Source organism: Lethenteron reissneri, chromosome 51 (genome assembly GCF_015708825.2).
Source record: "Lethenteron reissneri isolate LAM-NWPU_2019-01 chromosome 51, ASM1570882v1, whole genome shotgun sequence".
Taxonomy (NCBI): domain Eukaryota; kingdom Metazoa; phylum Chordata; class Hyperoartia; order Petromyzontiformes; family Petromyzontidae; genus Lethenteron; species Lethenteron reissneri.
This window is the reverse complement of record NC_083829.1, coordinates 901,365-926,521: the sequence shown is the minus strand read 5'-3', so window position 1 is coordinate 926,521 and position 25,157 is coordinate 901,365. Positions and strand designations below refer to the sequence as shown.

The window sequence follows — 25,157 nt, the reverse complement described above, 5'->3', positions numbered from 1 at the left end:
TTTTTGTTTATTTTATTGTACACTTATTTAGCTGAGGGTCGTCATCGTCTGCAGTGTTCAGTGCTCTGAGTCTTAGGTGTGGTCTGGTCAGAGGGCAAGTTTCCTCCTCTTTCATATTCTGTGCTACAGACTGCAACTGTCTGCGTTTACAGTCTGGGCCCTTTTGATATATTCATCTGGTCTTGTTGACCACAATGTTTGTGTTCCAGTGTGAGATTTGTGGTCAGTGACTTGTCGAATCTTGTTGGTGCAATTGCGTCCCAATTGAAGAATTGCTGACGGAGCCTTTGCTGCAACAGAACCACATCTATGGTTCCATGGCTATGTAAATAAAATAAACTTGGAACTTGGCTATGGATCTGCTTCCTCATGGTAAAGATCCCCCACATAGCCTTTAAGAGACTGGTAGGGCAAGTGATATCAGCGAGCACCTATGATACACGAGGGGGTGGGTGGCCACCGCCACGCTCGACCGCCTTTGTCTCTCCAGCGGCGATGTTTTTTTATACATCGCACCAGGTACTCATTTAGAGCCGAGGCGACCTTCCCGTATGAATGACACGGTGTGGGGAGGCCTCCGTCCAGCAGTATATAACTAATTACGCTATATGTGGACATATATAACGTGGCACCTCTTGCGTTCATGCAAATGCTTCTCCTGTGGGCAATAATCTCTTGCAGATGACATTTGCGACAACTTGTATTGACTTCTGCTTTCTTGTTTATGTTTTTCAGCGCCTGTGATCAACCGCTATGGAAGGCGAGCATCTGGTAAGTTCAGTTAATGATGATGCCTGCCATTTGAATAATTTAACAATATATACAAAATACAACATAACTTTACTTTTAATGCGATACATTGACCTCTCGGCATCACTTGCTGTTACTTCCTCCTCACTTGTGGCGGCATATTGATCACATCCCGCCACCTATTTCAGGCCCAAGATTGAAGAAGATTTTTAACAATCCTGTCTTATCAAATGATGCTCCTGGCAAATGATGCAAGTAGGCAGTGTTGTTACTCTGTTTCCCATGGTTTGAGATTGGTGACCATAGTTGCACTCTGGGCTATTGTTAATATTCCATTGACCGGCAGAGACCATCAATTGACCATCATCAGCTATTGTCTTATCCACTGTTGGATGAAGGCCTCCCTACTCTGCTTCCATCATCCCTCATGTCCCAGTGCAGCTACCATCTGTTTTCCACAGCAGTGAAATAGAAGTTAATTTTCGCTTTTTTTTATCAATAAAAGCATGAAAAAAAAGCGATCGTCATTTTACCAACCTTGATCCCACACTGACTCGCGTCATAATTTAACATAATATATACAAAATACAATATAACTTTACTTTTCATGCGATACATTGACTCGCGTCAGTGTGGGACTCAGGCGAGCCCTGTGACCGACACGGCATGTTGAGGCCTTCAACTGGCAGTGGGCTGACAAAGCCTGTCATTTTTTGGCACACTTTGTACGTAATGGGTCGTCACGCCACTCATCGCATTCGAACACACGATGTGGTTTGAAGGTTCGCGCATGCCCAGTCATTTTGTTAATTGCTAAAATCGAACTGGAATAGATTATGAAATCTGTGGCCTTTCAACTCCCATAATTGATTCTGTCTTGTCAAAATAACGAAAATTGATTAGCACCCCAAAGTAAGATACTCGTATAACCTTTGTGGTGACCCCGAACTCAGTGGCATCACTTTCTTGCTTTGCCTATTGCCCTATTTTTTGTTACTGGCCTGCAAGTAAGGCACACAATACCATTGATTGAGTTCCCCCACTGAGTGGCACAGCTGTGACTGATGGTCCAGATTACTTTGCTCTTCAGGGTCCTGACTAAACCCAATTGCAAATACTTCAGTTAAATATACCAGCCCCTGCGTCCCTCAGGCCAGGCTCTGTAAATGATTAATGCTTCTTGGCTGTGCACTACCAGTGGCCACAGTATATTATGGAATCGTTTTCAGGTTTTTTGGGAGGATTTTTTGACGCACATATTTTAAAACGAAACTTGTTTTTTTAGCTGTTAAAGCCCACTGACCTATATAGCTCTTTTTCAGAAGCAACCTTGCCACAAATGATAGCTCTACAAAGTGGTTTATCATTGAGAAATGTATAGCAGCCAAATACTCCAAACAGATGTTTCTAAATGTAGAGGGAAAACCAGAGGACCAGGAGAATAATCCCAACGACAACGGGTAGAAGAGACACGCAAACTCCAAATACACAGCAGGCGTCAGGGTTAGGAACGAACCCACGTGCTTCTGCATACCAGGCGAGGGAGTGAACATCTCGCCACTGTGGCACCTTAATGGTACAGTTCGGTGGTGTATGGCGGGGTCAATTATGGCTACTCTTGCCTCTTCCAAAGTGTCTGGCCAGCGTGGAAGAGTAGGCCTTGAGCTCCCTCAAGTGGAGGGCTATCCGCCAACACTAGCGTGAGAAAGTAATTGCAGGGCTGCACCTTTACCATTAGCGTTTGAATGGCTATGTCTACGTCATATCACGAGATGAAGATATTTAGCTTTGGAATTTTTTCAGAAAAAAACATTGTAACATCGCTCTGTTAGAATTCAGTCTCTGGAAGGTGATATCACAGAACATCTGAGGACCCTTTCAACTGACTCCTTATCCAACACTATCAGGCACATCTTCCAATATACTCTGCTGCAGAGACATTTGTGCATGACACAGTCAAAACAATTATTTTAAATTCTCTGCCAGTATTTAACAAATCAAGGGAATATGTAGTACGTTGTTTTACACCTTATGGCATTTGGGTGGAGCATAGGCACACTGGTTAGCACGTTGTGTTATTCAGTCGGAAACCCGACTTAAATTATTGGTCCTGCCTTCCCCCTGCCCTGATTCACACAACACGCATTGACCTAGCATGGTCAAGTATGGTGAAACAACCTCCATGATCGACACAGCGGTGTGGAAGCTGTGGGGACGCTATTCGGAAGCCACTGGAACTTTGAACTTGAAATATAGATTGAAAATCATTTCTTTAAAACAGCTTTTTGTGTCGAGTGTTGTCCTTTCCCCGCACCTCCGATTAGCACGGTTGGCTACGTACGGTGCGAAAGAAGTTAAACATAAATACCGTGCATCCAGCAGTGGATTGTCAAACTGGCTGGAAAATAAGTTGGCCATAAACTCTCTACCAATTGATATCCCGGCTAAATCATGGGTGACTGAAACACAGAATTTAAACCGAGAATTGTTCCCAGTGCTGAGTCAGTGACCGGACACACCATTTGCCCCCAGAGCTGCCCTACTACTTCCCAAGTGGGAGTTGTTTTGATTCTCGTTTTGTATGTCACCCTGGTGGCATTTGGCACAGATTCTAAAATTAAAATCGACACGTTTATGGAAAGTGGGTCAAGTAGAGGATGATTTGTTTCCATGAGCACAGGAGTTCAAGCTCACAGACTTTTCGATAACACCAATCTCGAAGACCCTTAGCACTAATTTTAAAAATTAATTGCAACAATTGTTCACCCAGTAAAACCTTACTTAGTCTCTGACTCATTTTCAGAAAGATCGTGCTTTTGGATATTTATCCAGTTGTATTCATGAGTATTTGAAAATAATACATGCTTACATACATGACATATGCATATGGCAGGTATGTGGAAGATAGTACTTATCGTTGAGGTTACAGTGTAATCTCCACACCGATTTTAAACTCCTTCATAAACCCATTTTACCACAACCTGTCACACACCTTTGTTGACTTCCCACAAAGTGGTACTTAGTTTATTCACTCTGAAAAAATAAAGTGATTAGTTGAGCACCACCAGGATTGCACTCGATCGTAAGCTTCTCCCCTCTAAACGATGTCAGAATCAGAATAATTTTACTAGAGGAATCCGATGAGCTATAAAGCCCTTTCAAAGATGTCCAATAGTACCATAGGAATGCCATGTCGCCAAAAGTGCGATCGTAATGTGGAATTTCCACAATTATGAGTCGAGCTTGAGACGAGAACATTTCAAACGGGGAGAAATTCCTCATGTTCACAAACACTTTGGGAGACGGGGATAGTCTTTCTAAAACCAGGACTGTCCTGGCCTTTCCAGGACATTTGGTAACTTTATCAGAACCACTTGGATGTCTTTACGTCATACAATATTGTGAGAAATGCTTTGTTTTCAGTTGCAAATGTTGAAGTCGATCATGTTGTCAAACTCTCTTCTCGGTGTTTGGGCAGATTTGTTTTGTTCCATTTCCTGTTGCGCAGTCATCGCATCTTTTAGCAGCAGTTCCCAGCTCATTTCCCCTGAGTCGAATGTACATTTTGATGAAATGCAGTGCATGGGTGGGGGGGGGGGCTAGGTTGAGTGCACCCTGGTGTGACATTAACCATGTTTGTTTTTGGAGATGGTGGGAAAAAGGGCAGTCGTGGTTTTTTTGGGTTCACGCAACAGAAACACGACTCTGGGTGACATGGTTGCATATCCATTTCGTTGGGAACAACATTTGTTAATGCTCAACACAACACGTTTCCTCTAACAAAATCGCCCAGAAAGTGCCCAATCTCATCTGCTGCTTGTGAGTTATTCCTCTTATCCGTGGATAAATGCAGATGATAGGAACACAAAACATTGATGAACGTATGGGTGAGATATTTTGTTTATGGATCATTTTCGAGGCATGAAAAATAGGAATACCAGGTGATAGGAGAGGGGAAAAGAACAGTTTCGCTGTATTTTCTTAATTTGATAAACGGTAACTTGTTTTAAATATTCTCTGCACTTGGTTACGAAGTCCTGCAGAGTTCTGCATCTGTTTTTGAGTTTAGGCAGAAGTAGTCGACATTACGATGTACAAATAGTATTGTAAATGTCACCGAAATTATGGTTTATGTGTTTTTATAGCAAAGCTCAAAATCACGTTGAATGAGGTAGCTCATTGAGCTCTCTCGGCAACGATTAGAATGGCTAACGGACAGTGGGGAAGTTGAGACTATGATGTGGATGTTATTTTGTTTAACCAGCTCCACAGGGATAAATAGTTCTCATTCTTTGGGTCTTTTGGTAAAGCCACGTAGATATAAAAAAAAATCACGTTTTGATCGCAACACAAGCAATCGTCATCAGGTGAAAAAATATAGTGGGAGAGCTGCTGAAGCAGGATGTTATAGAGGTTTGAGATGGGTGTAACCCAAGGGTAAGTGGGCGGGGATAGAGATGGAATTTGCGTGTAAATGTAAGATCGGAGAGCTGATATACCTCCACGACTACGAAGCTGTGGAGGTGGCCATTGTATTGTGAGAGATTAGCATGTCAATCTGTTAATGTAAGATTAGCATGTCAATGTAAGAAAACCGGGCGCGCCACCACATCGAGGAAAACAAAGCTGTGGAGGTGGCCATTGTATTGTGAGAGATTAGCATGTCAATGTAAGAGAACAACCACCGCAACGGTGGCTGTGTTAGTGACACGTTTAGCCTGTTAATGTAAAGACATTTAACCTGGTAATGTAACTCAGAGAGTCAGAAATAACTGCTAACATCGGCAGGTAGGATGGAAACATCACAGCCAGTTATGACTTAAACTGGTTCAGTTTGTACCCATCTTCTTGGTTGAAATTGTGTCTGTGTTTATATATCTGGATGGCTTCGTGAACGAATCTTGAATAGCCAGTGAGTTTGCAGAGTACCTTCGTTTTCGAAAAATCAATTGCGTGTGTGCCCACAGCGTTAAAACAATGATCACTCACGGCTGAGGTATTGATCCTACCCTGTTTCAGATCTGCCTTATGTTCACAATAACAGTCCGAGATATGTCGCTTAGTTTCCCCAATGTAACTAATGCCGCAGACACAGCTTAGTTTGTAGACACCGCCAGGGTATTGCGTCTCAGAGATCACATCCTTCACAGATGGGATCAGATCACGAATTTAAGTATAGTACATAAAATTATGTCACAATACAATGGCCACATCGTAGTGGTGGAGGAATATCAACTCTCCGATCTTACATTTACACGCAAATTCCATCTCTAGCCCCGCCCACTTACTCTTGGGCTACACCCATCTCAAACCTCTATAACATCCTGCTTCAGCAGCTCTCCCGCTATATTTTTCCACCTGATGACGATTGCTTGTGTTGCTTTTATTTTTCTATCTCCGTGGCTTTACCGAAACACCCAAAGAATATGAATTCCTGCAGTCACGACAGCTTTAAGTCAAGTATTTCTCAATTCGTTTGAATGTTATAAGTGCTTCCGTGACACATTATAAGATGTGTTGATTTAGTGGCGTAGCGCTGTTGGCATGGGACCAGGTGCAAGGAATTCAATGAGGTCCGTTGTCCAAAATAATCCCCCGCCCCCACTACAGAGCCCGGTTCTCAGGTCCCTCTGGCCTTTGGACCCCAGTGCGGCTACACACGAGCATTCTCTTTTTATTTGCCAAATAAAAAATTGACACCCCACATTACTCAATTGGGACTATACATAGCAGCAATCATCGCCCCCTGCTGGCAGACTCATGCCCCTGGTCGCTCATACTAATCAGACTCATTGTGGTCTCTTTGAGTTTTGACTCGGTTACACAAACAGACGTTCTTTTGCGTTGACGTTTGGATTTTCTGTTCTTCTGTTGGTCAGAGTTAAACACTCGTTTCATAAGAACTTCTAACAAAGTAATTCATAATTTCAGCAGTTTTTGACAACACGGTTTAGTGATGGACGCAGTGCTGATACATATGTTGAGGCTGAACTCGCATCCAATTTAAAAACGGAATATTACAGATATTTTGTTCCGATGATAATGTGTTTCAGTTGAAGCACACAATTTGTCAAGGAATATTTCACTGATGAAATAAAAGTCCATCAAAAATTACACTTCCAAGGGAAAGCAGCATCGTTGAACTTCACGAGCTCTCAGTTTTCTAGGATGCATGCATTCCTAGAGAATTTAAACAAACCAAAGTGGATGCATGACATTTTGGCCTTAGACCAAATTATGTGTCCAATCTTTATAGTCCTCAGAAGCTTAACGGGGCTGAGCCCAGTTTAGTACTTTGGAATGGAGACTGCCTGGGAATACCCAGTATTCGAGGCTTTTGGCTGCGATGTTGCGCGTTGGCGGCATCAGTGGATGCTTGAATATATCTGTGTGGAACTTTGTTACTCCTTTGTGGTTAGGTGGGGTTTCTCCATGTTTTTCGGTGTCCTCGACCGAGCCCATACATTCAAGAATTGGAATTGGCATCCTAATGTATCAGGGACCCTCTTGACAACAGTGTCAAGACTCGCTGAAGGTTTCCTGAGTTTATGAAGGGCATTGTAATAGCATGGAAGCAATGGTAATCCAGTGCATTTGCATAGTCACTGAATTCCAACTCGTAGTCTTCACTGACGTTTTGGATAATTGTGTGCACAGTCAATTTAAAACCTGTAAAAAAAAAAAAAACGCCATTGGTTTATTTATTTTACCCCTGCACTGACTTTTACAAATGTGTGTCCCCTAATGTGGACTTGCGGAGTTCAATACTGTCCACGCCACACGCACACTGATGAGTACATTTCTGCCTTGATGTATCTGGCTCTGAGTTGCCCTGGCTGGTAAAGCTGGCCATATAGCCGCACTGTGCTGCTCAGTAGGGAACAGTGTCCTTAGGTACAGTGTCAGTACCCTGTATATCCTACGTTGTGTTTGTGTTATCAACTGTAAGTAATCGATTTCTTTACCGGTCATCGGTTCCATTAGTCGACTAAACGGCTAACGTAAAAATAGTTTGGAACAAAACTACCTTTTTCCACGTGTGCCGCTTGACGGGAGGTGATGGGTGGGGCTTGACGATGTTATCGGCATCTTCAGCCTCATCTCGCTGGGCATGGCTTGTAGGGGATTTCCTGCCTTCGGTGAGGCAGGATGTGAAGGCGGTTGCTTTTTTATCGGCCCAAGTAATCGAACACCAAAGCTTTAGTCTATTATGATTTTTAGTCTATAAAAAGACTTAATAATCCTACCTCTAAATGTAATTATGAATTAGTCAAATAATCCCATAATCCCTACATGGCATGGGGAGTCCCTCATCCAGCAGTGGATTAACAGAGCGCCATACATATGCGGTTATAATGTAAACGCCGTTGCTGGTACAGCTGTGATGGTCAGAGTCTTGGTGTCTGCGAGCTCTAAATGGGTGGTGGGTGGCAGAGTAGTTTTGATGCTAAATGGGGCGCTTGGCAGCTGCAGAGTAGGGGACCATGGAGACAGACACCAAGAGAGATAGTGGGAGGCACATTGATAGAAACCAACAAAACTTTGAATTGATATTGCATCTAAATGCAGTCGCATCTTGCTTTACAAAACTAAAATTAAATAATAACACTACATTCGAGCCGGTGATGGGTGGCGGTGGTGGGGGAGGTCAGGGCAGGGAAACATGAGAGAGAGGACTGAGCGCAACACTACGGCATAGCCCAGGACCAAGATTGCGGGGCCAGCGCCAACCACAACAAGCCCCGGGGGCAGCCAGAACAGCACCAAAAGTTCCAGGGCTTCCACGGGAGGCCTGAGTGAGATATGTGGAGAGATGGCCACCAAGAGGCACACAGTGAGAGCTAATGTGCAACAACAGACACCTTGGTACATACAGAGATACAGAGTGATAGAGAGAAGGGATGGAGAGAGACACCGAGAGTGATAGACAAATGGGAGGGAGACCAACGACTCAATAGATACAGAGAGACATGAAGATGGCAAGCCCATCCGAATACTAGCCAGGCTCAGCCCTGCTTAGCGACTGAGTTCTGGCGAAATCGGGCACGTTCGGAGTTATTTTGTAGTGAGGGGGGGTCGGTGACATCGATGAGCGTTACCCACTGGTGATGTGCTGCACCAACAACAGCAGGCATTGCTGATGCTGCAATGCCCTTTTCTACATGAGAGCGGGGAAAGGGCATTGCTCTTTTTGGGTGGGATTACCGCTCAAGCCAAGCCTCCAGCACCCTACATCAGCAGGGGTTCATATGCGGCAGCGGCCCCCACTGTACTTCATTAGCACTGGAGCGCAGAGAAAAGACCGCCGAGAATTTGACCCTGCCCCGCTGAGCGATGTTGCCTGCCACCCTTAGGCCAAGCATTTTGTGAACCCTGCATTATTAATCTCGCCGCCCCATGTTTGTGTGCGCGTGCGTTTGTGTGCGCATGGCGGCGCGTTCCCAGGCCCACGTTTTTCTCCCCTCGCTCGCGTGAGAGTCTCCCGTGAGCTTGTCCTTCTGCTCGTAGGCGGAATTGGATTGGGATGGTTTTGGTGAGGGCAAAGGTAGTAGATTTAAAGGTAGAGCTGCAGCCCAGTAATGTACCTGCTCAAGCCCACTGCTGGCGGAAGAGCCTGCACTGCACACAGCTCTCAAGAGAGTGTTTTGGCCTACTCTGCCACGTTGGCCAGATGTATTGGAAGCGGTCTTGGTTCCCACACTTTATGCCACCACGCGCGACCTGCTGGGTGGACAGAGGTGGCAGGGTGGGATTTAATAAACTTGCCAGCATTTTTTGAACTGACGTTGCCCACACGCTGATTTGACTAAAATGGTTTAATTACTTTTTCGCGGGGTGAAACAAGGCAGCTTGCTAAATCAGGGCTTTATGGCTTTGGACGGTGAAGATGTTTCGTAACATAAGCCCGTAAATAATCCACTTGCGCGATGACACAATTATATAACGCCACCTTAGGTTTGACTCGTTAATTGTGATCTGAGCATCATGTTGTGCTTACTAACCACACACAACAAGAGCCTGTTCCATCGGTGAGTCAGATGGCCCAACGGTAGAGCGAGCGGCTCACAATTTGGAAGATGCAATTTCAAATCCTAGTTTGGTTCTCAATTCTACCGAAGCATCGCTCCCTTGTCCATACAATAAGTTCCACTTTATGGTGACGTCAACAGAAGTTACCCTCCGGAAGACTCACCCCTCCCTTAGGAATGTGAAATTTCCAACACTTGCGTCGGGGTTCGTAAACATGGTCATTCTGAGTAGGAAATCACTTTAACCTTTTTTTATTTGACCCATGTAATCCATGAGAGAGAGAGATTACTTACTGCCTGGCAGAGAATACAACGTTTTTCAGGCACTCCTCTGGGGTCCCTGGGTAGCTATCAGAGCTGTAAGTGTGAATCACCCCACGGAGAGAGGCTCCACTTTATGTTTTGTAATTGCTGCACATAGCCCCATGCAGGGGATCCAAGGTGTCATGGTTATGAAACCACCTGAAACTGCACTGCAAGTCTCTATCAGGTTGCCGTTAATTAGTAGCACCATAAACAAGCAGACGATAGTACGCCTCCTTCCCGGGCAGTGGTGGCTCATGCTTGTAATCCCACACTATGGAGGCGAGGATTTGTGGATCGCACAAACGTTGTGAAACTCCCTTCCCATGGGTGTCGAGGAGCCATACCCTTGTTCGCCAGGAAAACGCAGTGCAACAAGTGGACTAATTGCCATCTGCTTCCATCTGTACAGGGATAGTGTTTTCTTTCGCACGTGTGTGGGTTTTGTTTGGGTGTTCTGATTTCCTCCCACTTGTATAATAAACACCCATAATTAATTGCTTGAAAACATCTTTAAAATAAAAAAGGAATGCAGGACCCTCCTGAAAAAGGTTCCCTTGACTCAGTGTGGCTTTCCCAGATAATTCAGTAATTATATTTTTATCCTTCCCAAATCTGCACTGCCACAAAATAAGTAAAAAAATTATGACAGCCTTTTGTCAATCCACTGTTAGATGATGACCTCACTCCCTACACTGTGTCAGTCGTGGAGAATATACATGCCCATTCCTCCACATGAAAAATAAAGGTATTTTTATTTGTATACAGCCCATGAGCCGCACAGCCTTCTAGGAGTGCATAACAGTTACAAAAAATTGGTTGAATGGAAGCAAAAGTCTGGAGCTGTTTCGACATTCAGTGTTGCATCAGCAGAGTCAGGCTTTCTTTAACCAATGCGGGTGAACTACCAGATGTTCATAGTTGAAAGGAGGCGTTTTGTCTGCTAGTTTAGTTATTAGTGTTAGTTATATTTGCCACGATGGTGCTGTTGGTTATCTTCTGTGACGCTAAACAGGACAGTTTTCATGCAATATTGTTGATTAAATATAGTTGCTGTCAGTTTTGCTGTTTAACGCAGGCTTCAACAACCCTCTTTCCGACGACGATGTGCGTTTTGCACATTTATTGGCTACCCAGATCTCTTCATGCCACTGCTGTGATTTTTTACGTGAATATTACTTGTCGAGAGTGTAAATAAATGTCCCATGAACACCGTGTCCCACTATTGCAAACAAGCCACCAGAGTTTCTTCCCGTCGACGAGAGCACCTATGCGGAATGACCGTGTTAGGGGGAATAGTTAGGTCACGCCGAGACACTGGGTGAAAAGCCACAGTGTAATCCAAGCCTGTATTACTGGTAATAAAAATGTATAATAGGCAATGTTTTGGGGAATGGCCCTTCTTCATAGTACACAGCTCATGCTATGAAGAAGAGCAATTGCATGAAATATTTTTTCTCTTAAGGCCACAGTGTTATTGATGAATGCTTTGGCTTTTTGCTACTGGTATAAGTAGCTTGCCAGTTCTTGTAGTAAATATTCTTAAGGGTATAGTCATCAATTGTGCAGTCATTTATTCTGACAGATCTGATTCCACTTGGCTACTGTGGCTTCTTAACATGCTTTGATTTCTTGAACTCGTTGGCATAGATTAGTGGCCTTTGAATAAAGGTGCCTGCGGACAGTGCTAGGAATTAAGACAGAAGGAGGATATGGTAAGAAACTTGGAGGTTAGGAATATAGGAGGCTGCAGTGGGTAGGATACGTGTGCAGGGTGAAGAAGATCAGGTTCCTGAGCTGGGCAGTGGAGTGGCACCCAGAAGACCTAAAGCAAGATGGTTGTGTGGATTGTAAGAACGATCCTTGAATGTTTGGTGCTCACCCTTCAAGATCTACAGTACCTGACAGAACGAAGGCATTAACCCTTTCCTGTTCCCATGACGTGCACGTATGTCATTGGAACTCAACTGGAAGAAAAATTAAAGTAAAATAACTTAATAAAATTACTTTAATGATACCGAGGCTCCCACAAGACCATGCGGGAGGGCGTGGCACAGTTTGGCGCCAGCTATCAAAGAGTGTAGTCGTGTCGCTACAACTATCTGCAGTGAGTACAATATCTTTAAAAACAACTGCGCTATGCCTCTCTAGGGCACCATGGTGGTGAGATGTTAACTACCTCGTTTGGTATATATGAGGTCGTGGGTTCGATCCCCAGCCTCACTCCTGTATATTTGGAGTTTGCTTGTTCTCTTCGTGGTCGCGTGGATTTTTCTTTTGGTCCTCCGGTTTTTCCCTCCACATTTAGAATCAACATGCATTTAGAGTATTTAGCTGCTATAAATTTCCACCTAAGCCACTTCATTGAGTTATCATTTTTTCCCAGGTCGCTTCTAAAAAAAAGTTATAGAGCTCAGTGGGCCTTACCTGGTAAAAAATATAGTTTTTTCGTTTAGTTTTTAAATAAAATAAACGCTGAACTGCTTGCTCATTCCGAGATTCAGCAGTGAGCGGGACCACCCTGCAACTTGCAGTCTCGAAATAGGAAGAGGTTAACAACCAAATGTGTTGGCAAAAGGATTGGTCACAATAACCTCTTGACCTTTGGGATAACCATTCCTAATTGACGGATGTTTTATATAGTGAATATATCTCGTGCTTTTAAGGATTTTTTTTATTGCTGCTCTTTAACTCACAGCAGGGGAGGTCGCACCATTCTAAAACCGTACCAAATCAAATTAATCATCTCATGACAAAGTGCCGAGGGTACAATTAGAGTAAACCGGGGGGGAGGGCGGCGGGTGGGGCAAAGACACCCAAGTAATTAAATTATTATTTTTTATTAACATCGCATTCGTCGCTGTAGTCTGCGCGCAAGCAAATTGGGATCGCAACGCGTCGCTGGGATACGTGCTTCGCGTGCGTTTGTTTCTTCATCCGTTCGCCTGCTTCGATTGAATCTGTTCCCCCCCCCCCCCCCCAGCGGACGAGAAGGCAAATTACGACAATTTCCCCACTCGCAAAAATAATTATCCTCCCCAGTGGCAGCACAGCGCCCCCCCCACTCCCACCCCACCATGCAGACGCATGTGATCTCTCACAGGGCGCGGCCCTACCCACCCGTACGTCAAACCGATAGCACGCTCATTTCCCTCAAATCGCGGCGGTGAAGGTAAAAAATATTCAAGGTGCAGCCCTGCAATTGCTTGCCCATGCCACTGCTACCGGAATGAGCTTTCTTTTAGAGCAGGGGAGGGGAGCGTTTATTCTGCCAAGGGCCATTTGGATATTTATAACATCATTCACGGGCCATACAAAATGAACAACTTAAAAATTAGCCCGTTATATTTGGTCAAACATTTAATTAACTCGCCCCTAATGCGATGGCTGGAACTGCTACTCAGTAACTGCTTTCCAGGTTTGCTCCTAGATTTATTGAATTTCGAGTCCCGCCTGCGGTTGCCTTGGCAGGGCCAGACCAAATGATTTTGCGGACCTCATACGGCCCGCGGGCTGGACGTTCCTCACCCCTGGCTTAGAGGAGCTGTGGAGAGCTTTTCCAGAGCGTACTCCTGGCCTCGTTTTCTCCACATTGGCCAGATATCTCAGAAGTGGTGGGAGTAGTATACCCACAATTTTTCCACCACACGTGGCCAGCCGATTGACTGTGGCATGCCCATTACATACTGCTGGGTGGATAGATGCGGGGAGGTTTTGGAAACGTGCCCAGTGTTTTGAACTGGTGATCTCTGGATTCCAAGTCGAGTATGCTGACCATGTGTGGTTCAATGCTAAATCATTATCTTATGGCATGATCTAGCCACTGCTGTATGAAGGTCTCCCCACATTGTCACTATGTCCACATGGTCCTGCCACGCCACAGTCCGTCTTGCTGCTCCGCATGAGCCGATCCCTTACACTCCGTCTCCTCTGTGATCCTCGTCTCGGCCGATTTCGGGAGAGTGTCCCTGGGGCTTGGTCCTTGAGAACGAAGTCCAGCTTGCTTCAAATGTCTCCCATTTTCTCTGCTGCACATGTGATGGGGCTCAAGATTGAAATGAGCATACAAAGGTAATAAATAAGTTCGCTAAACAGCTGAAGGAATCTGTAGGAGCAACAGGGCTAGAAAACACAGCTGAGTGTGTGTAACCAGGGCAACTATTGAAGGTTGACCGCGATCAAATTAACAGTAATAATTTCAACTTTTGTTCACGTGCTGCACATTCAGTCGCTTTCATAGAGAGAGAGAGAACGTGACTCGGAGGCACGAAGAACCACAGACTTGCGGGAAGGTAGCAGCCAGGCATTGCCAGTGATAAAAATCCCCCTGAGCTCTGTGGTCTTCTATGTAGTCATAATCATCGCCATTTCCTCAGGGTTCGAGGATGACATCCATCAGGTTTGGTTGTGGCTCTTGAGGTTGGCTGAGCAGTCCAATTCTGGATCTGCAGATCTTTGGGCATTGGGGGCAAGCGGTCCCAGATGGAAGTGGAATCCTCTTCATATTCAGGTATAATTGATAGAGTAATGAGTGTTTACATGTGGGAGAAAACCGGAACACTTGGAGAAACCTCACACACGTGGATGGAGGCAACAATCTATCCCGTACAAATGGATCAGACGGAGTCCACAATTTGGTCTACCACCATCTGGCAATGTGATGAAATGAAAAGGTGGATGGATGAAGGTTGGAGAGCACTTTTGTGAAAACTGAACATAGTAATGGAAAGCAACTTACCTGCTTAAAGATGAAAGCTTGTAATCGATGTGTAATACCTGCGTTGGCAGGGGAGAAGTACGCAAGAAAGCATGGAGAGGTACGTGTTTGGAATTACATTGAGAGACGGAAAGAGTGAACCCATGCATTGGAGAACACACAAGTTCGAGACGTTATGTTGACTCTTCAGAAAAACAAGCTGACTTTGGCAGGGCAACGTCACCAGAGACTTATTGACGGAGTTGCAGCCAAAGGTTGGGAATATGCCTGAGAGCATGGCTTCCGTGGAGATGGAGAAATACAATTAGATGACATGCAAGAGCCAAATTGGTTGTTCCATTGCAGGAGCGTGAGAGACACCCAGCAGTGGGTTAAACATGGCTGATGATGATTATGAGTGCACCTTTTTAACAATTGCACTTTATCTTTGACAATTCTAGTGGTTTGTGCAACCACACATATCGACAGGAGCAGCTCTCATCGGTTTTGTATCAGCGCAAAGTGGACAGGCCACATTCGACGTGGTCCAATGTAACGGATTATCCTCGCACGGTTGTCTTGGAGACGCGATGTTAATTTTAATTCAGATCGCCGGATACTTGCGTTGTCTGCAGCCGCTCGTCCAACGACGACAAAGCGAGGGAGGAAGGAGGTGGCCGCTGTTTTTTTTCACAAATAATGACAGAGACGTCGTGTTAAGCCCTCGTTATGGAAATGAACGCAGAACATGCGGCCACTGCTTTGTGCGCGAATGACAGGGAGATGGATTAATTGGTGTGCAACTTGTGAATATATGAATAATAATGTTTGAAGTCAATTTTATACGTAGTCTTTCACGAGAAATTTTATGATTCTTGAAAAAAATATTTGGGTTGGTTCGTGTCAACAAAAAGAATGTGTTGTAAACCCTCCCCCACCTGACATAGTTGATTCATAAAAAAGTGTCACGTGAATCGATCGTGCCACATTTATTACTCTCGAGATCTGAGATTTCAAAAGGACTAAGCTCCAGTTAGCAACTTGAGGATGCTGGATATATTCTCCAACTAATCGTCGTTACCCATTTAAATCTTGCGAGATTACTCTCCAACAATAACACCGGTGGTGCTGCTGAAGCAGTGATGAATGTGGCACGTTGGATTATCGTGACACTTTTATTAATTTGCTGTGTCGGGTGGAGGTGGGGGTTGCGACACACATTATTTGAACGACCTAACCCCAAAAAACCCATTTATGAATCATAATAGTAATTAATTTCTTCAGAAACCCTTCCGGAGTGTTGCTCATCTTTATTTCAGGAGAATGCTGAATTGGAATAATTCCTTTTTAACATTAACTTTGCATGTGGGAGGAAAACAGAAAACCAGATGCAACCCACTGCACATACAAAGGGGACAGCACTCAAAGGTCCACACAGACGGGTTCATGAAACCCGCTTGCCGTGCCACTATCTCCTGGCTACCTCGCAACCCAGTGGAATTATTTGTTTCACAAATATCTACGTAATGCATCAATCCTAGTCTTCAAAGTGCCAGATCACAGGAATTGGTTGGTTGAATTAAAGATGTCTTATTTCATGCTTTTACCATTGATCTTTTTAACTGCCTGTGGTCAGGCGAGACCCCATTCAGAAACAACATTTGTTTCTGTTTTAGAACACCGCTGATTATATTTATCACATTGTCTCAGCTAGGTTTAATATATTCAATATTGTGTGCGTGTGCTTGGGTTGTTTTTTTACCTGGGTTGCAATGAACTTTCAGATACTGGTTTTGCTCCCACAATGTTGCAGACCGTGCCCGTTCTGCCAGCATGGTGGCTTAATTACTTACTCCACGCTCTGCTGCCTCTGGGTTTCTTCCCTAATGCACCCACTGTGTGCTGAATAATCAATTTGGGCCCTTGTGCAGAGTCCTCTACAAGGCCTCGTGTCCATTATCACTTGGGGCCACGCTCAGTCTGCCCACAGGAATGACCCCAGAACCGGCAGCGGGGCTCAGGGCCCGCATTTCCACGCTTTGTGAGCCTGCGGCCCACCTAGGGCTGACCTCCCCCCCCCCCCTACCGGACCCTTCTCCCCTACTCTATTTCCCTCTCTCTCTTTAACCTCTGCGGTCGGGTGTTGTGGTAAGGCAGCAACGTTAAAACTAAAAGCTTGGCTTAACACAGTTTTACGTAGGCTTGGGTTGAGTTGTCACACTACCGTTAAAATAATCCATGCTTCCATTTTGCTTGCTGACTGCTGGCTGGGCTCCTCACCACTCCATCAAAACTTTTATTGTTAGTTGTTACGGGGCGTAGCCCCCGAAACCAGCTGGATAACTGGCTAGACCGTGTTTTCCGTGCATAAATAAATATAAAAAAGTATATCGAGTTGAATTTTAATTTCAAAAGAAGTTCGGAATACATAATCATAATAATGGATAGCGATACCGAAGAGGTGGAGTAACGAATACAGAAGACTGACGCGCTTCATTTAAAATTGCTCGCCTTCAGCTTGTGCTCCTATTGTCATTTCTTCAATGGAATATCCTTTAAATCCTAGAGAATATAAAAAAAAACTAACAATACTTATTATCTTGACATTTTAGGACGTAAAAAAATCTGGTTACTTTTAGCTCCGAGTACAGGATTGTCAGATGATTATGAAAATGTCAGCTGTTAAAATTGCAGCCAAAGGAGGGAATATGCTAGAGGGGACATCCACTGTGGGGGCGAAGCAGTGACATCAGCTCATGTGCAGGTGTTGGGACGTATTTCTGCATCGCAAGACCGTGAGAGATGACATCTTGGGGAGCTTTCCATCCTGCAGTTGATTGAACATGCTTGATAATGATGATTATGGTATTATTTATTATTCAAGGATCCAAATGATGATCGTGATGAATAATATACAGCCCTTTGTGAATCCTCTGGATGAAGGCCTGCCCATGCTGTGTTGGTCACTGAGGTTGACCGACCATACTTCACTCTGCTGGTTAGTGCTGGTTGGGGAAGGATGAGGGGTATGGGGTTTAGGACTGGTGAAGATATAATTCGCCACTGATGTTTTCCACAGCCAAGAATTGTACTCATGTGGCTGGGTTCATGGCACAGTGTGCTATCCACTTCTCCACTGACCCACATGATTCAGTGTGGTCAAACAGCTTCTGTGATCGACACAGCTTGGGAAAACCTTCATGCCACCTGTGAATTGACAAAGGGTTGTAAAATTAACTAGCATAGAATAACTTTCGAAATTGCCGAAAGCGACAGATGTCACAATATTAGCAGAGCTGCACATTGCAATTGTGATCAGCTCCACTCCTCAAGCATTTGCCTGACATCCTTAAGGGATTTTTCTTATCAGAAGGTGACCGGGTGACTCCAGAGGTCAAAGCTGAGAGCCATTATGGCTGAGATCCTGAGTTCTCATGCATGCAGCTGTCTGTTATTAAACTAGATTCTAAGGTGGTGTAGTTAGTCAGTGGTCTGAACCCAGTCACCAATGATAGCCCACAAAATCATTATGTAAAATGTGGTTAAATCTGCATGTAATTGTGGCAAATTCGAGCTTTGAGAGTTTAAATATTGGTTTGCCTGTCACGTGGCAAAACACTACTCTTGGGGGTGGGGAAAGCGCTGCCCCTTACCGTGGGGATCAGAGATCACTTGAAGGGGATCTCAGAGGTAGCTCTGCAATATCCACATCTGTGGGCTATTCTCTCGGCACGAGGGGGCTTGCACTTCCCTGCGAGTGTAGATGATTCGTCTCATCTCGCGATGTTGATAGCACAGTCTGGAAGCATTGGTGGGAAGGTTGGTGGCGGGGAAGGGGTGGGTGAGAAGGATCTATCTCCTCAACACAACCTCCACCGTCCTTCAGCTGTGCAGCTGAGCAAGCAGTTTGCATTTCTGGCTCTCTGCCAAATGAATTGTCAATATGGGGCTAATCCTTTATGCAGTAGGTGCAAAACAATGTATACGATCTGCTATTCCCCTTTCCCCACGCCAGTCGCCGTCAACCTATGAGGCGCAAATATGTAAATGATGAGAAAGTCATCCCGACAGGAGGACTAGTGCCAGCCAGAAAGCAAACATTTTACAACACACAAAGATGTACAGCGTTGCACAAGGCGAGAGGTTTTGTACTCTGCAGTGCGCATAGTTGCGTGTTGTTAAATCAACTTTACCATCAGGTATTTATGATTAAATTATTTGACATTAATTTCGTAGACTTTCGATACAAGCACTTCTTCTCTTGTATGGTTGATATAGATGCAGAGCAACGACTATAATTTCACATTCAGGTGGTCAGGCCAGATAACTGCGTCAAATGTAGCCCTGAAATTATACTTGAGAATCGATTATGTTCTATGCATAATTTTTTCCCTTTTTAGGATAAAACTGAAATAGATCATGATAGAGTGCATGAGACTAAAGATATTAACATGCACAGAGAGTGCAAATGTGAAGAAAAAAACACAAAGTCAAAGGCTTTTGGGGCCAGTGCTGTGCTAGAGTTCACCCACAAAGAAGGGCGGCACGGTGCACGAGGGGGATGGTTGTGGCCAGAGCCATGTACGATCGGCCACCTTGGTCTAGCCAGTGCTGATATATACACACACCGCACCAGGTACTCATGTAACACCGAGTTGACCTAGGGGAGGCTGTGCACCGATTATGATATCACTTGTAAATTATGTTACTTGTGGACGGGAATTCAAGTTGGGTGGCTGGGTTAATTAGTACAGTGTGCTAAGCAATGCACCACCACTCCAGTAGAGATAGGCCACGTAGAAAGTATATGAATGAAGCAAACATTGCCATCGCAACAGGACAGACACTGCGAGTGACACGGTCGCGTAGTAGTAACACTTGTTTCACAGCAAGAAGAGCCTGGGTTTGAATCCTCACTCGAGCACGTTTCTGTGCAGAGTTTATATCTTCTCCCTCTGTTTTGCTTGAGTTTCCTCCGAGTTCTCTGCTTCCCTTCCCCCCTTAGCTAATCTTAGCTAATATATATTTAATGTAACTGTTATTGGGCGAACATCCTGGTGCTAAAAAAACTATACGTGGAAATTACTCAATTGGTATTACACGTAGCAACGTCACCCCCTTATATCTAGAGGTGTATTCTTTATTCTGACCCGCCCCTACTTGACATCTGTAAAAAGAGCCTCATAGCTCATTGGATTTCTCCGGGATAAATGCAGATTCTGATTCCGATGCTGCAAGAGGAGTTGCAGGATCCTCCTGAAGGAGAGTCGAAATGCTCGGTGATGGTTTTTATGGTAATCAAGTCTAAAAATGAAGACAAAAACTAGATAATATAAATGGGACGGATGGAACAAACACTGCAATAGATATTTATTTCCAAATCGGTTTGTAATTTGAATTGTGGCATTTCATTGAATCGGAGGGTTGGGGAGGGGGAATTGGTAACGCATGCGACATGCTACACATGAGAAACCTTGCCTAATCTCAGGAGAGAGTCTGAGATCCAGACATAGGATCTCAGCAATACCTGGCTCGGTGCTCAAAGGGGCATAACATTACAGCACTGAGCTGGCCCAGCCCCCTCCAATGAATTCATTATGTTTGAACTTGCATTAGTCCTATTACAGCAGCAGTACAGTGACAACTATGGGCTACGTTGTGGGCAGCAGAGGTCAGTTGAGACTGGAGACGTTGTCTTAGAGGCAACACGGTTTTTTTTATAAACTTTAACAAGACTCCCCTTAACTCCCACTATCTATGGAGGTACAGCCTCCGGGCTAGCGTGCCCTCACACTGAGTTAACCTGGCTCTCAGCACTCTGGCTATCTTTGCTCTAGGGGAGGCTAACTGACCCGACCCAGCCAAGGTACGGTTCCTAACCACTGGTCCGAGCTCGTCTCCGCCCCTTACAAGGACGTCGGGTCCTGGGGTCCCAGGACCCTAGCTAGGTTGGTCTTCCTTTTTGGTCTTCGGAACACTGCCCCGAGCTGTGCTTGCGGGTGCCCCTTTTATACACCTCCCGGGGACTCTCCGCCCCCGGTACCGCCCCCTCTCTGGAACTTTCCAGGGGACTCTGGAAGAACCCCCCAACCCCTCACCTGGGGTCTGGGGGGGGGGGAGAACCTGGCCCCTTAATGGTCTGGCTCTCCCTGACCTTCCCAAGCTCAGGGTGGCACCCCCTATGGGCCTGTTCCCGCAACTGCAGGTAAGTGTATATAGGGACGGCATACCATGTGCATTCCCGACGCTACACTACTATGCATAGGCGGAAAATTGTATTCTTATAAGCACCACTTGCTCGATGCATGTTCCATGAAGGCAAGAATCAATGTCAGTCAGTGAGTCGTTAAATGGTTATGTCCCTATCATCTGTTCACTTGAACTTCTGTTCACTGACACGGCGGGTGACTGTGCGTCTGTGCTCCCCCATCTTCACCGAGCTGCGGTGAAGTATGGTGAAATAACCCCTCTCCCACCCGTGGACCTGCACGTCATGGGGAGGCCCTCATCCAGCAGTGGACAGACAAAAGCGCCATTACATGTACAGTAATGCTCGGAGTGTTAACAAATATTGACCTCCACTCGACGATGGATTATCGCGATTCCATTCAAGAGTCGATTTCGTTATTAAATATAGCAGTGAATTCATCGCCAGCAGAAATAGTTTTCTTAGTATTCGAGGTTTAATGATGCATTGATTCAATATTGATTCTTAAGCTCATGCTTTAACTCATTTGAAGCTTTAATAATCAACACTAATTGATGACTCATTACATCGTTTAAACTGGTAGGAAAAACATTCTGGGGGTTTTATAAGAAAGAGAGAAAAATAAACGACTAACTTTTAATGTAAATTACGTAAAACTATGCCACTAGTCTGCAATTAGCGCAAATGTTCGATATTTAGAGTGATTTTTTCCGTGGTAGTTATTAAAGCAAATGTTAACACGGAGGTATTAATTAGGGTCCTGTCAAAGTCTGGCGGTGTACAAGGTGGCTATTCTCCACACTTCACTCTGTCGTTTAAACCCATACACCGCAATTGTTATATCTGCGGTTAAGAGAAAGGATGTTTGCCTAAACCACATCAAAAGCTTTCTTTTACTGGGAGCGGCATTAACTTGAGATATACGTTTTGTCTACGACAGGCCAAGTTACGCCAGCGACTGAATCTCAGCGGGCCTAATATTTTCTGAAACACAAACATTGTTCAAACGACTGGGAAAGAAAATAATGTAGTTAGCAAGGGGTTTAATGATGCACTGATTCACGTTGATTCTGAATCTCATGATACATGATGCATTGAAAAACTTTAGAATTGGAAGAGCTAAGCAGGTTTGAGCCTGCGTACTGGTTGCGGTTGGGTGACTTCCGTGCACAAATAGGTTGCTGTAGACTGATGCGTGCCAATGGTAGCGGAGGGCAATGTCGCCAAAGGCATTGTTGTAATCTACTTCAGTGCTCCCAAATCTATGCTGCCCTCACTTTCACCAACTTTCACTGACCAGCGAGCATGGTCATTTAACTCCCATTATCCGTATGGTGCGGAGAGATCTTCATCCAGCGGTAGATCGGCAGGGCTGTATGTACGTGTAATCTTAAAGTTCTGTGCATGAGAGCAGACCCTAATTTCCTGAACTGTGGTTAAGCTGTGCGCATCATATTGCTTCACATTACCAGGCTTGAAAGGATTCCCCTTATTGAAATCGGTTCTTGCGTTCACGGCGATGAAGCGATTCGTGAGTATGAGAATCGCTGATTTTTTCTTGGATGCAAACTCGACAAAAAAACAACAATGAGCATCCTCTATAAATTAGACTGTAATAACCCTAGTGACCTTGGCGTGGACAGTCCGCCATCCAGCAGTGGATTGGCACTGGGTTTGACTATACGTTACACCGAGTTAAAACAATAATAGAAATAAATAAGTAAAGCAAACGAGTGGGTAAGAGGGAGTGTTTTTTGTGGGTTGTTGTGGTTTCACTGTACGCGGGCCTCTCGCCGGGTAATTTACAAGACCGTGTGGGATGGGAGCGGACTGCAGCCCTCCTATCTAATCCCTCGTGTCCCCCCCTTACGGCCCAGCTCTTCGGGGAACATTTCACATTCCCCGCGTGCTGATCTCCAGTAAAAACGGCTCCCACAGTGAATGAAATTACTGAAAGGGGTGGACGATTGGACGTTGGTGAACGGTGGGGTGGAGTGGTAGCACGGTACGTTTGTTCATACGTTGAACTTCTTACGCACCGTACATAGCCAACCGTGCTGATCGGAGGTGCGGGGAAAGGAGAACAAACTAAACACAAAAAGCAGTTCTAAGGAAATCATTTAAAATCTAGATTTAAAAGTGCATAGCTCCGGCGGTTTCCTAATATCGGAAGAAAGAGCATTGCAGACGGACGCAGAAGCGGCATCTGAAAGCACGCGCTGCGGTGACCATCTTTGTTCGATGGCTCGCCAGGTGGTTGGCACGCTGCGCTACGAGTCTGGTGATGGTCACCCTTTTGATCCCAGCTTAAACACAGGCAGCTGAGACCCAATTTGAACCTTCTCTCATCTCAGTCCGACAGCCTTGATTTAATTTGAGTAACGTTAATAAATCATTGTAAATGTACTGTATTAATTGATTGTATGTTATAAATATAACAATGTGTTTTTGAGAGGGCGGCTAACATCAGTGGCGAGTGATATCTTAACCGGTCCTGGGCACAGTGCACTAACCCCCTTCAAGATATCACTCGAACAACATTTGATTCTCACACACACGACCAAATGCATGTAACACGAACATGAAAATAAATTTCAATCCGCGAATCATTAAAATAATTTTTTCTATATCGGTCGCCTTACCGTTGCCTTGAGTCAACAAGTCGCTCTTTCCTAGGATGCTTGTTCGGCATTCCAACGGCCACTCGGTAGCCTCGCAGTCCGGTTCGTGAGCCGAGCCCCGGATTTCACAGCAGCCTGCGAGCTTCACCCAAGCCCCATTGGGATGATATCTTTCTGGCCCACGTGGCACACTTGGCGACAGAAGCAGCCGTGAGACATCCCAGGATCTCCACAATAGGAGAGACGCGTCCCATTCAAGCTCTCTGTCGCGTAGGTTACCTTCAGGGCAGAATTTTGTCTGGAGAAACAGAAGGGCCTTATTATTTTTTTATACAATGGAAAGTTACTAACTGCATCCTTCATTGTCCGGTACACATGTCCAAATGGCCTTTGTGTAATTATTATTCCTAACAGGGATTAAACTTGTTTTAGTGTTCTCATTATCCTGCTGCTATCTAAAGTAAAATTGACACAAGTTTGACTCTGTTGAGCTGGTGGTCCGAAACAAGGCTGTGTGCATCGTGCATGCAGTGTGCTGATGTCACGAATCATGCAGGGCACGATGTGAGGATCGATGCGGTGGTCACAATTGTGCCATTTGCTGTCTCGAAATCACGTGTTGCTTTTGTCATCACTGCTCGTCTTTGTTTTGAGCCTGCATGCATGCATGCACCCTTCTGTCTTGACAAATTTTTTTCCATTTGCAATAGAGGGTTAATATTAGTTTACGGCAGATAGCAGTAGATTGGACAAGTGTCGTTCCTAGTTTATTCTGTTTAATAAGGTGAGAGCTCAAGATATCAGGATAAGTTTAAATTGAAAGAGTGACCTGGGACACCAAAATGGCAAAAGGAAAACAAATCAAATAAAGTACAGCAATGAAGTAAATTGACATCAGCGCAAAAAACAAAAAGAATAGAAAATATTTCACAAACCATAAATCAATGTGAAATCAAAGTAAAGGTTAAATTCCAGCAGTGAAAATCGACTTGGGCAGATCACCTCCAGATTGACCACAATGCAAATGACAAAACTAAGCTATGGAAACATTGAATATTAAACAAACAGACATAGGTTGACTATATCACCGTTGTGTAAACAAACAATGATACATGTGAAAAGGTAATCGCAAACATACGTAGTCCTCGTAAAACCCTGTCAGGGCAATGTTGCGCATTAGCGGTTAACTGGGCCGGAATGGCGCCAGTGAAAATCCCCAACAAGGCCACGCACAGAACGCTCCGTCTCGCCACGACCTTGTAAACGCCCGGTGATTGAACTGGGCGGCCTCGCTCGAAGGCCGCCCTGCCCCTCCTCATCCCCTGTTCTCATCGTGTTTCCGCCGCCCCGTGTGCTGCACCAGGGAGAAATCTAATTTCCTGGCCATCACGCGTTCTGCCTAAGTGGTGGGGGGCAAAGGGGGGGCGGTGGGGGGGAGGGAGTGGGTGAGTCCGTGGGCCCCTATTTTTGGGCCGTGAGCCAAGCCCCCAGTAAAAACTGTGAACAACGCTAACTCATCCGAACTGTGCGCCAAAGTGTCCACCCAAGAG

General features: G+C 45.0%; 1 protein-coding gene across 2 annotated transcripts in view; it reads left to right on the top strand.

Moving 5' to 3' along the window:
* LOC133355636 (cAMP-dependent protein kinase type II-alpha regulatory subunit-like) overlaps positions 1-25,157 on the top strand; it is a 99,015-nt gene that overhangs the window by 14,736 nt on the left and 59,122 nt on the right. For both annotated transcript variants that reach the window (XM_061573006.1, XM_061573005.1), the window contains exon 2: positions 736-771. In XM_061573006.1, coding sequence (XP_061428990.1) covers positions 736-771 — 36 coding nt within the window. The remainder of the gene's footprint in view (positions 1-735; positions 772-25,157) is intronic.